The 17,618-nt window shown below is 33.9% G+C and overlaps 1 protein-coding gene across 12 annotated transcripts in view; it reads left to right on the forward strand.

Moving 5' to 3' along the window:
- Nucleotides 1–13,296, forward strand: part of LOC121421511 (protein kinase C and casein kinase substrate in neurons protein 1-like) — a 56,220-nt gene extending 42,924 nt beyond the window's left edge. For 4 of the 12 annotated variants that reach the window (XM_041616243.1, XM_041616254.1, XM_041616245.1 and 1 more), the window contains 2 exons: nt 11,805–11,953; nt 12,271–13,296. In XM_041616243.1, coding sequence (XP_041472177.1) covers nt 11,805–11,953; nt 12,271–12,377 — 256 coding nt within the window. In that variant the 3' untranslated portion in view covers nt 12,378–13,296. Of the gene's footprint in view, nt 1–2,479; nt 2,528–7,836; nt 7,891–11,804; nt 11,954–12,270 lie in introns of all 12 variants that reach the window. The other 8 variants (XM_041616249.1, XM_041616255.1, XM_041616247.1 and 5 more) reach the window with 7 other exon arrangements.
- Nucleotides 13,297–17,618: the final 4,322 nt, after the last annotated feature.

Genomic DNA, 17,618 nt, shown 5'->3' on the forward strand with positions numbered 1-17,618 from the left:
CTATTTTTTTTTAATTTAGTAGGGCGTAGGTCTTGATTGAACAGCATTTATAAATAAACCAGTCGTAATTCCTTTGCTCTTTCATTTGGAAAGAATTTCAGATGCAATTTCAAATGGAAAGTGCATTTGATGTCATGTCTTGTTCTTACATGTATATATATTATTTGTTGATTGCGTTCTTCTGAATCAAAATCAAGAATTTCAATATATTTGCATTTTTACTTTTCTTTTTCCCGGTTCCTTTAATTTCAATCCAAATTATAATAGTTATAACATTAACCCTGGAGTAAATGGTATTTCTTTGGCATTTCTTTTGAATTTTCAAAGTCACTATAAAATAATTATGTCTCACTTTCTTTCCGTATGAATATATTTTGGTGCATTATAAAGTGAAATGTTAGGAAATCTATAACATATATTTGTGCAGTGTGGATGGTATTTTGTTATCAATTGTAATGATTATAAACACTGCCTTAAAAAACCCAGCCTTACCGTTCCAATCCAATTTATAATAGTTATAACATTAACCCTGGAGTAAATGGTATTTCTTTGGCATTTCTTTTGAATTTTCAGAAGTAAATAATAATTATGTCTCACTTTCTGTTTGAATATATAATTTGGTGCATTATAAGTGAAATGTTAGGAAGTCAGTGTGGATGGTATTTTGTTATCACTTGTAATGATTATAAACGCTGCCGCCTAAAAACCCCCAGCCTTATCGTTTAACGGGGTACAGTTCTTGGTACTATCAAGCTCTTGCTTTAATAATATTTACAAATTTATGTTTGTATTTGTTACGGTAATGATGGATTCGCGCGTTCAAATAATGCCATTTCACGACTATCTATTCGAGCATGTTTACTCCTATTAGTATTGCTAGTATGTGATAGACTTGAAGCATATATGCCAGATGCCATATTTCTAAATTGTTTAAGGTATTACTGACATATATAAAGTAAAATTAGTGCTGGGAAAAATAACTGGTGGTTTTTGTAAAATTTCTAATTATATTTTAGCATATCCAAGTAAACCAATTATGTCTTTGAAAGTGCAATTGATATGTTTATCATTGTTTTAACTTCAAGGAACTTGCATTCATGAACTTGCATTCATTGCAATGATTGCTCAAAACTACATCTTTCTGAAATGTGATATACCATCATTTTTTTTTGCAATAATTGTGCATATAAGTATAACAAGGCAGCACTTTTGATTTATTTCAACCATCTTGATTTTTCATTTGTTTCAAATATATTCAAGCGATTCAATTTTCTTTGTCATTTATTTAAAAAAGATGTCAATTGTCAATCACCTTTCGTTCTCATTCATGGATGAGTTCTTGTTCAAACAACTTTCCCCCCTGACCATTTTATTCATTGTCAACTTTTGCTAAAAAGATTTGATTACCTATGAACGTTTTCCTTCATTTTAATAAATAGATAGAGTCCATTTCACCGAAAAATTGAAATAATTCTTTAAAAAATCACCAATACATGTAGCACATCACCATCCAATCAGTATGTTTCCTGATCATAAAGAAGAACATGTACACTCTTAAACAACTTAGTCAAATTGACTAGATCAGTAGTCAGCTGGGTGCAACTGATATGTCTACTGTCTAGTCACATTTCTGAATGATATTCTAGTCAGAACTAACTCTGTTCTAGCATTAAGTATGACTAGAAAATAGCCAAATATGACTAGAATAACAGTTGCACTCAGCTGACCTTTACCAACTAGTCATTTTGACTGATTTGTTTCAGAGTGTTGTAGAAGTAATGAATAGCACACCTTGCATCTCATGAATTATGCATGATGTATGATTTGAATGACAATGGGAACATGACATCATCAAGTCTCTTTCAGCCAATCACTGAATGTGTTTGTGTTTGTATAAGTTATGTATTAATCTTATGAAGGTGCAAAGCTGGGAAACTCAACTATGTACCGGTACACATGTATGTATGATGAAGGTGCAATGAATGTAGTTAATCCACATTTATCCAAATACAATATCATTTTATTCCTTTCCCCCCAAATGCTTGTGTGTATGTTTTTGATGGTATGTTCTTTTTGTTCTGATGTTCTGTGTTTTTGCTATTTTATGTTCTTCCCTTTCCTCTCTTTTCTCTGCACCTGCAATATATTCTCTTTTCTTTCTTTTCATTTCCTTCCTCTTTCACATCCTTCATCTTTCCTTTCAATTCCTTATTATTCTTTGTTACCCTCCCTCCCATTCCTTTACCCCCCCTCTCCTATTTCATTCCTTTCACCCCATCTCCCCCCTCTCCCCTGGCTCCTCCTATTGTCCCATACTTCTTCTTCATTACTCTCTTATCTCATTTCTTTCCAACAATCTCAACATCTCCATTTTCACTTTGTACTTTCGTTTTGTACATGTATCTACCGGTATTTGTACCTTTGTCTGATTGTTTGTTTGTGTGATTGTCTGTGTGATTGTATGATTGTACCATATCAGCTCACAGTCTTATCCTGGCTACTATCAACATTCCGATTACGATTTTGGGTAAGTTCTACTTGCCCTTCGAAGGAAACACAGCTCCTATGCCCTTCTTCCCCTCCATACAAGGAGTTATTACCAAAGAGTAACTCCATGCTCTACCCAAAAGGGAATCCAACTGATATGGAAAAGTTTTTTAACAGAAAAAAATAATCAGAGAAGATCGGTGAAAGTTTGAACAAAATCAGGTGAACAATATTTAGAGAAAGTCATGAATTTTCAAAAGTTGTAAAAAGATGTATGTAGTACAACTACCTACATGTAAAGTGCAGGCACGGTTCCAGGGTTGGAAGGTTGCAGATGTACAGTACTCTGTAAAATTTGAAAAATTACTTGTCCATCATGTAGAAAATGCATTAATTGCGCATCCTGTTAGGGATGAACTTTTTTCCTGCTTTTCAAATATTTCAGACATTTTCGCACACCGGGATGATTTTTATTGAATTCTCATAGGGCAATAACTTTCTTTAATATCTAATTTGGTTCAAGCTCTTACAATTCTCTGATTTTTCTCCATTTACATGAATTGTTCCATGGTCATTGTTGGATTCCCTTAAAATGCCCTTTCCTTGCAATCCTTTGCGCTGGCTAGGGTAGTATGACTTGCGCTCGCTCCTCTAGCAATTGCTTTCCTACTTGCGTTGTCTCTTCCCTTCTCCTTAACCAAAATGTAATCCAGAACTATTTGTTTTGATTGATTAAAGTGGGTTTTCAAGGGGCATGCAAACATACATGTGCATCCCATATTTCACATTTTGGTTGAAGTTAAACCATTGTCTAAATAACAGGGGTGTTCAGAGTTCAGATTTTTATCTAATTTCAGATTTTGTTGTTTTGATTTTCAGCTTAATATCAGCTTTTTTTGGCTTTCCTCTGTACAAAAAGAATGGGAGCTCGTTCTAGTATTTCAGACTTTTTCACCACTCCTCAGCTTTTTTCAGATTTTTTTTATTTGTGACCACTCACACCCCTGAAATAAGCTATGATTTACCAAAATGTGACATCTATATATAAGGCTTCGTCTTTTCAGAGATGGTGATGTAAGTCATTGAGATAATCATCTATTCATGAAGAAGAAATCTGGGAATGACGTTTTTTCTTGCACATTTCAATCTGTTACCTTTGGCATGTCTCAAACAATTGAAATTTGTTTGAATGATTGAATGATTACAAAAGGAATATGTAAAAAGTGATAAAGTTTATTTTGGCTTCCCATAATCGAAAGTGCTGATGTAAACCCATGTTTGATGATGCGCATTTGGGACATTCTTGTATGTATGCACTATGAAAACCCACCATTAGTAAACTTTACTCTTCTTTTTAACTCCCCCTATAACTCGAGTTCCTCAGAAAACCTGAAGTTGGGCAGATTACCAGCCTTTATTTTTGTTTTGTAACCCTCCTTGCATTGATGCAAATTATGATGCAGGCCTCTTTCTTTCTTCCTTTAAAACTCTTGTCCTTGTATATTTTACATTCTTAATTTTACAGATATGATTTGTATCATCATTCATCATGAATTTTGTGACCACTGGTTGCTATCAAATGGGACAGTGTCATTGTCGCAAACAACCTGAAAGTTTTTTGCTATAAATTTGGTGCATTAATGAGAATGAAAACTGCCAAAATTTCAGAGAAGTTGCCAGTTGATTGTCAAAAGTCACAAAATATCTATTAACGAAGTCGGCAGATTTGTAATTAATATTCCCAGTCACAAAATTCATGATGATAAACCGGGCAAGCGAGTGTCTGTCCAACCAACTTTATCTGCTATTGCTAGAACCATGTGTGCCTACTAACATCATTCCAGGGGGGTGTTTCACAAAGATTTAAGTATGACTTAGAGTCGCACTTAAATACCGAGTTGCGTAAGGTATGAAAGGCTTGACCGCATTGGTCAGAACTTGTCATGTACGCGTCGGCATTTAAGTATGACTTCAATTGCACTTAAATGCTGACGGGTATCCGAAATGCAACGCGCAATCTAATTGACGCAGTAGTGCGCGCTCTCTTCGCATGATCTGACCAATGCTGTCATGCCCTTTAAAACGCATGCAACTAGGCATTTAAGTGCGACTAAATCTTTGTGAAACTCCCCCCAGGTCATATCAATGTTTTCTATATTATATTTAGGATGGAAGTGCTGATTAATGTAGATTAATATTTTATAAATTAACAGATTGATGTTTCCGACATGTACTGGTAGTGCTATTACCAGTAGTTTAGTTGCATATTATCCACAACTTACAATGTACATTCTACAAGCACTATAATTGTGTGTATTGTTTGTAGCCTGTACTGTAGATATTAATGTGTGCTTTAATGCTTTATAAAAGCCTGTGAATTAAACATGTAAATATTTGATGTGATCAATGTTTTTGCCGTTCTTTTAGACTAATAATGGACTACTTCTTAGCATATCAATATGAATTAACAGTGCATTTGAATATTAACATTTTTTTTAATATGAAATGTATTGTATCAATTGCTGTGAATTTGACTAACCCTAAAAGAAAGGATAAAAGTCCTTTTTTCTGGTTTAACATGGAAGAAAAAGGTGATCATTCTGGAATACGTAAATTTTTAATGAAAATTGCACCTCACAATTGATAACTTTAAGATAGACAGCAATATTTAAATGCTTTGTATTTATATGACTCCTACTAATTACTTCTACTATTGTTTATTATGAAAATATAATTCATATTATTGTTATCATCATCATTGTTCTCATTAATTAATAGTAATTATAATAACGTGATATTCATAAAATAATGAAAAAGTGATGATAATGATGATTAACATTTAATTACATTCAAGTTTAAAAAATTATTTATTTTATTTATTTATTCAATTTTTTTAAATTCGGCAGTTAAAATTTACAATAAAATTTCATCATAATATGAATAAAAGCAGAGCCATAGATCGGTCCTAAAGATATGTCTTTCAAAATGCAAACATGAAACCCTGAAAAGTATGTATTTTGAATGGTAGTTCTGTAGAACAGCAACATTGTAACTAAGGCCCTATTGCTAAATAAAAGTTTTAAAGGAGAATGAAATCATTGGAACAAGATAGCTCGTGTGAAAACAGATAAATCAAAGAAACAGATCAACAAAAGTTAGAGAAAAATCGGACAAATAATGAGAAAGTTATGAGCATTTGAATATTGCGATCACTAATGCTATGGAGATAGCAAATTGGCAATGCGACAAAGATGTGTGATGTCACTTGTGAACAACTCTCCCCATTACTTTAGTATATATTTCACTAGAATTGCCTCTTTTATCACATCTATCCATAGATCATGTGTTCTTTCTACATGAGGGCATGTATTACATATATTTTAAGAATACATCATGGATAAAGAGTTTGTATCATCATTAGAAAAAGCAAAAAGAGACATTTTGAGGGTACATATGTATTTTATAGTCCACCAAAGGGACAGTTGTTCATCAGTGACATCACACATCCTTGTCGCATTGCCAATGGGAGGATCTCCATAGCATTAGTGATTGCAATATTCAAATGCTCATAACTTTCTCATTATTTGTCCGATTTTTCTCAAACTTTCTTTATTCTTTAATATTCTTTGATTTTTCTGTTTCTACACAAGTCTATTTGTTCCAAAGGTTTCATTCCCCTTTAATTTTATCTACAAAACCATGGACTATACAGATTTCTCATATTATTACAGGTCATTCAAGTGCCCTTTTAAAAAAAAAAAAAAAAAATTATTTTAGACTTTTTAATAGTGTGTGGGATGAAACAGCATAATTTTGCATGTACACAAGATCTGTACATGGATGTTCCATGGTTTTGTACAATGGTACAATTGGAACCTCTTTAAATAGAGAATATGGGAATTAAAGTTCATTGAATGCAACAGAGATGTCGAACGTGATTCTGCAACAAGCCTCCTTAATAATAGTAATAATATTCCGCATTTATATAGCGCTTAACACATCAGAAAGACATCTCTGAGCAGTTTACAGATTATTATTACCCCGGTCATCGGATCTTTGCATGCCCGCATACGATGTATGCACCTTCTCCACTCCCTGGGGAGCATTCCAACAAGAGTTCCAAGACTCTGTTGCTAGGCATATTACATGTAGGCTTTCGCATCCTACCGGGTACCCATTTAACACCTGGGTGGAGAGTGGCAAATTGTGGATTTGACGCCTTGCCAAAGGACGCTAGACCATGGTGGGATTGAACACACGACCCTCTGATTACAAGGCGAGAGTCAGAACCGCTACATCACGGCGTTTCTTCTGGATGGGACATGCAATTGCATTTACTCCAGCTCTCTTGACCTTTACTTCCAGAGGTCAAACTCAACCGATCTGGGATTTGCGGTGGGTGGGCTTTAAAGGAGGGGAAAACAGATTGAATGCTATCCAAAAGTGACCATGTTCTATGTTCACGTTTGTATTTTTGATACATATTTGTGATGCAAGCCTTAGGAATTTGTTTGATTGCACCTTTATAGCCACCCTATCAAAAGTCTGTTCTACTTTTTACACTGCAAAATAGGAATGTCACTCAGCGTTTTTCACAGCGGCTTCACCCACGTTCCCCATTGCCTTTTCTATGCTGGAACAGGGTTTTATTGAGAAAAAAAGACATGCGTGATTGCACACTTTCATATTACAGCATGAATTGGGGAGAGGGGGGGGGGGTGGTTGAAAAGGGCATAAAGGCAAATGTGAAGGTAAACCGCCAATTCATCTACTGCCAACTTGTCCACTCACTACCAACCATTTGGCCCAATCATCACTTTGTCGAATGATTCTAATCACCATTTCGTCTGACCATTTCGTCTCATAACCAGTCGGTCTAATATCCATTTCATTTACATTCATTTTGCATGATTAAGACTTTAGACCAAATATAATATGGACTAAATTGCTATTGGCCCAACTGGTTATTAGACAGAATGGCATTCGACTAAATGAAAGTAGACCATGTGGTGAGTGGATGAACCGATGGTAGACCAAATGACAGTAGACGAGTTGGCAATTGGACGAATTGGCATTTTAAAGACGAATTGGCAATATATGTGAAGGGCATTGAAGCTAACATATCGGGCATCAAAAGTATTGGCCTTGTATTGTTTGCATTTATTTATTTTTATTTTTTTATTAATTCATTACCTGAGGATGTACAGTGTATTAAATAAAATGTGCGTAGACATTTAAATTGAATTTGAAAGATGAGGGGGGGGGGGCTATTAATCAATTTCACAACATTCATTCAGTTTTTCATATGTTTTGCTTTTATGTGATTGTTTTTTGTATATTACATGACAGGATGCCAGCGGATGACTTTGAACTTGATAACAAAAACCCCTTTGCGGAGTCACTGTGAGCTTTCGTATAATTAATATTTTCCCTTATTTTACAATCATAACTTGGCATGATATTCATATAGGCCATATATTTTATTTGAAAATAAACCTTCATAATTTCACTTTTTGTTGACTTTTTAGGCTTTCGTGCATGGTTCAAAGGACTATTTAAAACCATGGAATGTTTTGACAACTAATAAATAGGAAAAGGGGTCTGTAATGGCCAGAGTTCTAGTTAAAAGTTTAGCTAATATTTTGGCCATTTTGACCAGTCTTATTTTATAGAACATCATATTCCATATTGGTGCCATTCATGAATTAACATGATCAGATTTTATGTAATATACAGTGCATCCCAGAAAAAAAAACATTAACATACACTGGTGCTAAAAAGTTAGTGAATCCCTAGCAGAAAATGTACATATTTGAAAGTGTTCAAGTTCTGCCATGTTACAGATATTGTGAAGTCAGCCGAGAAGATATTTCATTTAGTAAAATTTGTTTCTCTTGGCTGAGTTGGCTCACCAAACATTGTAGTGTTGTTGTCTACATCCAACACTCGGCATGAAGGAGTGCATCTTGTGGTGGGGTTCACTAAAGACTTTCTAGCACCAATATAAACTGGGATTTTCAGATGTTTTTTTCAACTTTGGCAAATAATTTAAAATTTAATTTAAACCATCATTAAGTTTTATTTTTCTTTTATATTTTGATAGCTAATATTACACAAAAAGAGTTCATGCATAGTAGAGCAAGATGAATTTGAAATTTTAATATCAAATTCAAATTGCCTAACACATGTATTTAAGAGATTACTAATAATTTGCATTTTTGTGTTATTTTTTGTTCACAGAATTACAGAATTTTGCTCTTAAATGAGAATGAAGAGAGCCTCTTTAATTATTTTTTGCAAGTTGTTCCTGACAATGTGCTGTTTTATTTACTTTTTAGTAAACTGCCTTTGTGAGGGCACCTGACATAATACAGTGCCAAAATGTGACCCTTTATAGTACACAATCATATTTTTAACCTCAAATTTCTCTGCCCCATGCATAATATAAAGCTTAGCAATCGATTGCAGGGCTGATTTTTTACAATTGATCATACACAATCATTGCAATCAATCATAGAAATTGGACTCATGATCAATCGCTAACCTTAATGAAACATGGCCCAAGGAGGTGTTTCACAAGGATTTATGAAGTATGACTTAGAGTCGCACTTAATTACCAATTTTATTGATGAATACTCAGTAGCACCTGTCCTTTTGGCACGATCTGACCAATGCAGTCATGCCTTTCATAATGCATGTAACTATGAATTTAAGTGTGACTCTAAAATCATACTGACATCTTTGTGAAAACGCCCCCCAGGTTGACATCAGGGGATCTTCTGATTTGAAAATCTCCATACATTGATTTAGCAGCAGTATGAATGCTCTCTCATGCAGGAACAGTGTTCTAAAATTTTATGAAATCATGATACCTATTTGTTTCTGAATTTAATATTCATATGAACACAGCCTTGGCATGATGATGATGGTAATGTGTATGGCCATGCACCATGAGCATATGGTGAATAGATGCTACATGCCGTTGCCATGGTAATATGTAATGATACGTGATAGCACTATGATGCAAGCATTCGAGTGTTGGAATTTGATGAACAATAGACACACACGTGAAGCATGTTGTTTATATGTACAGCATGTTCATATTATTTTGTAATATATACACAGTTCCTTTTGATTTGTAAGGGAAAGTGGCCTGAATTTGCAGCCTAAGGGCTGTGACTGGGACTTGTGTAGTGTTGCTTCTCTAATTAGAAGTTGTAACAAGTTGTATTTGTGCTAAAGTTGTCTCCAGACCAAGTTGTTTGTAAAATGCCAATCAGTGTCTGTGCATCCAGACCAGCTTGTTATTATGATTTATACTAACTCAACTAACAATAACTAACACTCAGTGCTTTAATATAGCTCATAATCGATGCTCCTAGCTAATACGCAGAGTGTATCTACATGAATTACCTATAACATGCTACCGTCACACCATAGAAACCGACTCCAAAGTGGCCGATAAAATTTCATTGGAAATAACGTAATAGCATTGATCGGTGTCTAGTTGGTTTTATTGGTATGACGGAAGCATAAATGCAGTGCACAGTAACTAATGCCAGCATAATGCTACTATTAAACCTATATACCATAAAATTTTTACTTAAAATACCTAATTCAAAAAAGAAAAGCGTTTTAACGAGAATCATTTTGAAATATTCATGTCATAATTACTCATATCTTATAAAGTCAGTTTTGGACATTTTAATAGTAGAAACAGCTGAAGGAAGATGAGTTAATACATGTATGGCAATGCACTACATGTATATTTACAATACTGTATGGTTTTGAGTGTATTGAGTATTAATCGTGAATCTTTCAAGAAATTGTATCAACTACATGTATAAATAGCTATTCCCTCTTGAAATTGTGGGTATATCTATTTGCATCTTGATTTTTTTTTTAAATGAAGATCGACATATACATGCATGTACGTACAGTCACTCATTTTTTGTGCGGTTATGTCGTAAAATCTTCTTTAGAAAAATAAAAATGGCAAATCACTCACTGTAGTCTTACAAACTGATGAATTATTATAATTGTAATCACAGGCTAAACTGGCAAACCTCTTCAAAAAAGGTTAACATTTTCTGACACCCCCCCTAGAAAAAAATAAAATAGAACAAGGATCAGAAGTATTAAAATAGATCATGTTGGCAACTTTTTATTTTTTCATTTTGTCTGTCCAATGTTTACTTGACACAAAAATATATCACAATGGCTCAACAGGGGTTGGCTATCACCATAAAATTCATGCACCCCCTCCTATGATTTTTTTCTATTCCTCATTAAAGGTCAAGTCCACCTCAGAAAAATGTTGATTTGAATCAATAGAGAAAAATCAGACAAGCACAATGCTGAAAATTTCATCAAAAACGGATGTAAAATAAGAAAGTTATGACATTTCAAAGTTTCGCTTATTTTCAACAAAATAGTTATATGAACGAGCCAGTGCTGATGATGTCACTCACTCACTATTTCTTTTGTTTTTTATTGTTTGAATTATACAATATTTCAATTTTTACGAATTTGACGATTAGGACCTCCTTGCCTGAAGCACAAAATGTTAAAATAATGGAATTCCACGTGTTCAGGTAGGAATGAAACTTCATTTTACATGACAATGATGAGAAAATCAAAATATTTCATATAATAAAATACAAAAGAAATAGTGAGTGAGTGATGTCATCAACTCTCTCATTTGGATGTAACTGGCTCGTTCATATAACTATTTTGTTGAAAATAAGCGAAACTTTAAAATGCCATAACTTTCTTATTTTACATCCGATTTTGATGAAATTTTCAGTGTTATGCTTGTTGAATTTTTCTCTTTTTATTCAAATCAAGTTTTTGTTGGGGTGGACTTGTCCTTTAATTATGGTTTACCTTAGTTATTAGTCACTCTGATAATGATATCCATATTCCCAGCTAATCAAATCCAAACACATTTTTTTTATTTCTTTAAAAAACAAAACATCATTTGAATCTATTTAAATTTCTAATTGTTTATTCATATATTTTTTCCTTTTCACTTTTCAGTCTTTAATATTAATGATATTCATATTCCCCAGCTGATCAAACCCAAGCACAATTTTTTTTCTTTCTTTCTTTAAAAAAAATATGATTTGAAACTTTTGGGGGCCTTTTTTTTTTATTATTTTGTTTTGCTCTTTCTCTTTTCTAACTTATCAGCCATCGATAATGATATCCATATTCAAGCAATTAGAGACATGTTTTGTGATTTATGAGCACTATACAAATATTATTTATTATTTTTGGTGTTTTATTTCTTATTTATTTGTTGTTCTCTTTCTCAGCAGTAACCAGGAAGTGACGAGCACACCGTTCGATGACGACGATGACGACGAATATTCCCCGCCCAGTGAGATACCCAACGGGGGCGTTAGAGTGAGGGCGCTCTACGACTACAACAAAGTAGAGGATGACGAGCTTTCATTTAAGCAAGGTATGATGGGTTATATTACAGGTTCTATGACATTGGCACCAGCAACAGTTGCTCCAATAGGAAATCTGCATGTAAGGTTGGTAGGTCTGGGTTTGGAAATAATTAGAATCTAGTAATCAACACCTTTAATACAAGAATCACTGATCGTCTTGCAGCAGTTTCAGGTCACATGAATAAGGTTTAATGGCATGCAGAGTAACATAAAAAAAAAAACATTTATGACCATGTTGGGGGTGTTTATTGAAATGCCATCATAACTCAACATTGCCATCTTTCACCATTTCTCATCCCGCCTCTCTCTCTCACTCACGTTTCAGGTGATGAGTTATTGAAGCTGACGGAGGAGGACGAGCAGGGCTGGTGTCGTGGGAAACACGACGGCATCGAAGGCTTGTATCCTGCAAACTACGTGGAGGAGATATGAGAGTTCACCCATGCATTGTCTACATTCGCAAGACCTTTCTATACATGCTATCCAGTGTTAGGTGTTTACTATGGTGTTAGGTGTTAACTAAGGTGTAAGATTCCCTCTGGTGGGGATTCTCTTGAATGGGATGCTTCTATGATACTTTATGTGATTTCATGCCAAATGATTGATGGACATGCACCACAGTGTTTTTTAATACAAATTTTCAACTTACATGCACATGAAGAATCTAAATCCCATTCAATGAATATTACTGGTATAATGGTTTTTCGTCTGTATAAATTAAAACTCTCATAGATGTTTTTGATACATCCCTTTCAAGATATATATATGTAGCTATTTAATGAACTGCAACCAGTTTATTGAAAATTCAGATTTTTTGTGTAAAATTATTTTGTGAAAGTTTTTCATGCTCATATCTTGACTCTTCACATGCCGTTCATTTGTAAACCAGGAGCTGGGGAAAGGTTTCAAGGGGGGGGGGGGTAGTCTAACTTGATGTAACATAACTCCCACCCCACCCCCCACCCCGCCCAGTAATGTGTAAATCATATCACTTTATATTACATAACCCCTTCTGTAATATATCAAGCATATTGCTTTACTTTCAACCCCCCCCTGGGGTGATATTTCATGCGGAAAAAAAAAGAGTACAAGTAGTCCAACTCATCTTCTTAAATATGTGCAGGGCAGGGCTAAAAAAACTGTTCATAAGTTGCAACTTAATTCAAGACTGGTGATCTGTACAGTGTTGCGTTAAAGTACTTGATGGATTTTTTGTTGGACAATGTCCGTTTTATTCGTTTTACCCAACTATTACCATGGCAACAGTCAGACGCCTTTGCTTCTCAGTGAATCACACTCAAGTGGTCAGATTATCAGACGACAAATATTGACGAAACGCTCACCTGGTCTTCAGTAACAATATGAAGGTAATACAAGGTCATACCTATTTACATCACCTGACAGTAACCTTTGGTCACCTGATCTGTCACATGTCAAGTCACATGACTGCTTTATCATACAGTAAACCATACCTAACATAATTGAATAGGTTCAATTAACCAATGTTGTTAATTTCTAATCCAGGGGTGTGTTTCATAAAGCTGTTCGTAAGATAAGAGCGATTTTAAGAATGACTGGTGATCCTTTCTTATGGTATATGGTATATTCATTGGCGATGGTTTAGCGCCTAAGAAAGGATCACCAGTCGTTCTTAAAGTCGCTCTTAACATACGAACAGTTTTATGAAACGGCCCCCTGGTATTTGATATTTGAAATGTACACTATACAATGTAAATATTTCTTTATTTTTCAATTGTGTATTCTAAACCATCTGGATAGGTATCATACTTAGTAATTTTGTTTGTTATTGATATTATTTGTTCAGTACGAAGTCGATGCAGTTTCGGAGATACATGTAATTTGTCTTTATTTCTCAATATGATTTGTACTGTTGGAAAAGTACTGCTTATATTACTATCGGTTTACATTTCTATTTATTTATACCTTTCCCTTTTTCCCCCATCGGACCTGGGCTGTGTTACACAAAGGTTTATATGTGATTCAAATGGCACAATATCTAACGCAGCACCCCATTGGACAGATCATGTGCACACTATCGCATGTTAACCAATGAGAACGCATGTTAAATATCATGTTTGTAACTCACTGTGAAACCTTCCACAACTGTATTTGAATATCAAATAATATTATCTTTTATTGTTTTCCTATCTTAGAACAAAGGATATATCAAATTGTAAAATCGTTTAGATTACTTTTTTATCTGTTAGAAGAAGGGTCTTTGATAGTAAAATGTACGAATAGAAGTTTGATTTTTTTTAAAGAAATCAAAACGGTCATTAAAATCACAGAATCGATCATTGTGAGTTTGGTTAACTTAAAATAAAATATGGGATATCTAATAGGATAAATGGTAGGAGGGTTACATGTATGAATCAGTTTAGTGAGGCTGGTTTCATAAAGCATGGTATAACAAGAAATTTGGCAGTGTAAAGCACCCATAGTGGTTGTAAATGAAATGGTCACCTTCGTTTCTCATAAATGTTATATTGGTTAGAGCTTTTGAAACTTAGGTATTTTTTTATAAGTTTCATATTCCATTCACTTATCAGCTCTGGTGCTGGTTTCTATTGAACCATTATTACTGTACATGTACATTCATGTATATAGTGATACTTGTTTTAGCCTAATATTCCTTTGATACGCCCCTCCCCCTTATGTCTCCTCCCCCTTATATGCCCCTCCCCTTTATATGCCCCTCCCCTTTCTCTCCCTTATAATTTTGTACAATAAGTAATAATTATAAACATAATTGTATCAGTTTGATGTGAAAAATCCGCCCAATGTATAAATGTGAATGCATCAGGGATAGTGCCAATCGTGTAAATGTTCTACAGAGAAGTATAGCGCCCTCATAGTTAGGAATTAGACACATCACATTATCCCTGTATATAAACTGAACCCTTTTCTGCTGCAAGATCCCATAGTTTGTGTTTGATATTTAAGATATGTAGACGTCATCACACTTTTGTCTGTTTGGATGTTGAATGTTTTTTGTACTTCAGAGCAAAAAAAACCTTACTCGTGCTGTAAATATATCTCTAAATATAAATCCTTAAGTTCTCTCATTTTGATATACAGTGCATCCCGGTGAATGGAAGACCCCTTTTTCAGGAATAGGTGTCCCAATCAATATTTGTTGGTTTCAAATTTGACATTAATAGAAATGAGAAAAAAATAATTAAATTTGAGACCAAGTTCTCAGTAGACTCATTACACACTGTAGAATACCACCAAGTACATGTAATTCATGCTATATAAATGTTTTAGTTGTATTCACTTAACCAGAAAAAATTTCTAAGACCTAGAATAATCAAAATTTCATCTTAAGCAAATAATCAACCCTGACTTCAAATTTATTTGAATAAATTGAATATGTACAAAGGTGAAAAGTTCAGCAAAATTAGATGAAACTGGAAAAACATGCGGGCAGTGTTTCCTTGAAAACTTTGGAATATGCATAATGGTTTGAAAGGCTAGTGAACCAATATGAATGGCATCACAAAGCGTTTGTTTTCTTGCGTATTTTGTTATGTTAAATTATTTCAGTTTTGGATACCAGCACTTCTGTTTTAAGAATAAAGGATGTTAATGCTTATGACTTTTGGAAACAGTTTAAGTCATCTTACTATTATTCATTTATGAAATACGGTATGAGACATTTATTTATACATATGAGTATATATACAATAAGTAATGTGAATTCATAAAATGAAGTGCACTAAAATAAACTTATTGAAAAAAAATTCTATGGTATTTATACAGTGCATGATATTCATAATCCCTATGCACTCCACACATTGCATTAGAAATTGGAAAGAATTAATGTATCATTGGCTCCCCAATTTACACGAGGACAATGGGCCTGTATCACAAAGATTAGTGATTAATCATACATTTGATTTATATGTGTAATTGCACATGCCGATGAGTGTAGTCAGTTATAAAATCAGCCTTATGATCAGTTGCTATGCTCTGTGATACAGGGCCCATATTTTTCAGTTCTGGTATTGTTGAAGCTTTCTGAAATACTAGGAAAGTCTATATTCAGCTTGTTATTTTAGGACGTTAGGGCATTTATTTTTTAAGGATTTAAAGATAGTACTTAATAACTGTAAATTATGTTAAAAGACAGCTGTATGACAGGTCTCAGAACATATGTTACAGATTTTACAAGAATTCAATCAGTTAATCATTTGAACTTAATCTCTGATCTTAGTTATCAAATCTTTAGTATCTTAGACTTATTATGTAGTAAATGAAAGGTTAGACATTGCCAGTGTATTAAAGACATGTTTGTGTTAACATTTATCTTTGTTGATAAGTCGCATTGGTCTCCTGAAAATGACATCCTTTTGTTTTTAGATTATGGGCAAGATTTTAGGTTGAATTCGTGGAGTTTTCAAAAGTTAAAAATGTATGTATTGATGAATAAGGGATTTTTTTTACAGCAGATAATAGCAATAATATATACTTTGATGGAATGAGAATATTTCCTAAATTTGTATCTGTGTTATGATGATGAAAATGTTGTTTTATGTATATATTGCCTAGCAGTTATTCAATGTACTATTAATTCATTCTCTCTCTCTCTTTCTTTGCTTGTCTGTTGAAAATATTGTGTTTGGTAGTTGAATGTCTCCATATGAATACAGTTCCAACCAAAGTAAAATTCATCTTTTACAGATATTTATTTTTCCTTTTGATAAAAGGGGAGGACATAAAAATCTAAATGAAGATAATGAATATTGAGTCCAAGAAGATATTTCTTTCTGATATCATTAAAGATAAATTCCAGTTTTGGCAACGATCTCAAAATTACTTTTTACAAAATCTAATATAATGACCACCCAAGTGTCTATTTGTATGAATAAAAAATATGTGCCAAAGGATTCTGGAAGAAATTGTGTAATTGCTGAGAAATAAGCGCGGATTCGGTCACATCCGTCGGGTTTTTATTCCAGCAATAATAATACACTGTCCCATGTGTGCCTATCTGTGTTGGTGATCTTCAGTGTGAATATTTTTCAGCGTAGATTTCAAGATTTCACAAAGTTCATTTTATGTAACTTTACCAGATCTAGATACTCGATGATATACTGACAATTAAGCCTGGTTTTACAGACTTTCTCATGAAATCAGTATTTACTGCAACTACTGGCATTTCTCTTTAATCTTCAACCCCCTACCCCCCCCCAAAAAAAAAAAGAAAGTGTGTGGGAAACAAGGGATGTCTTTTTTCTGGGGGATGCCACTTTGAAAAGTCTTGTCATAAAAACAAATGCACAATTTACATAGAAAGTCTACTCTCAACGACCAATCACATCAAATGCTCCCAATATCTTTGAACTGATATTTGTCATTAACAACATCTTTTTTGAAACAGGCCCCTGTTCTGGGTGTGGTTGAAACAAAATTAGTAACTGGAAAGTATAGTGGAGATGTTTATAACTCAATGACATGTTTTCAGCAGACATCTCTTTTGTGTATAGTGGATGTCTCACCTGGTGGTTGTTTCATAAAGCTGTTCGTAAGATAAAAACGAATTTAAGAACGACTGGTGGTCCTTTCTTTTGGTAAATGGTATACACCATAGGCGATGGTTTAGCGCGTAAGAAAGGATCACCAGTCGTTCTTAAAGTCACTCTTAACTTA

The sequence above is a fragment of the Lytechinus variegatus genome, chromosome 9 (assembly GCF_018143015.1).
Source record: "Lytechinus variegatus isolate NC3 chromosome 9, Lvar_3.0, whole genome shotgun sequence".
Classification (NCBI taxonomy): Eukaryota; Metazoa; Echinodermata; class Echinoidea; order Temnopleuroida; family Toxopneustidae; genus Lytechinus; species Lytechinus variegatus.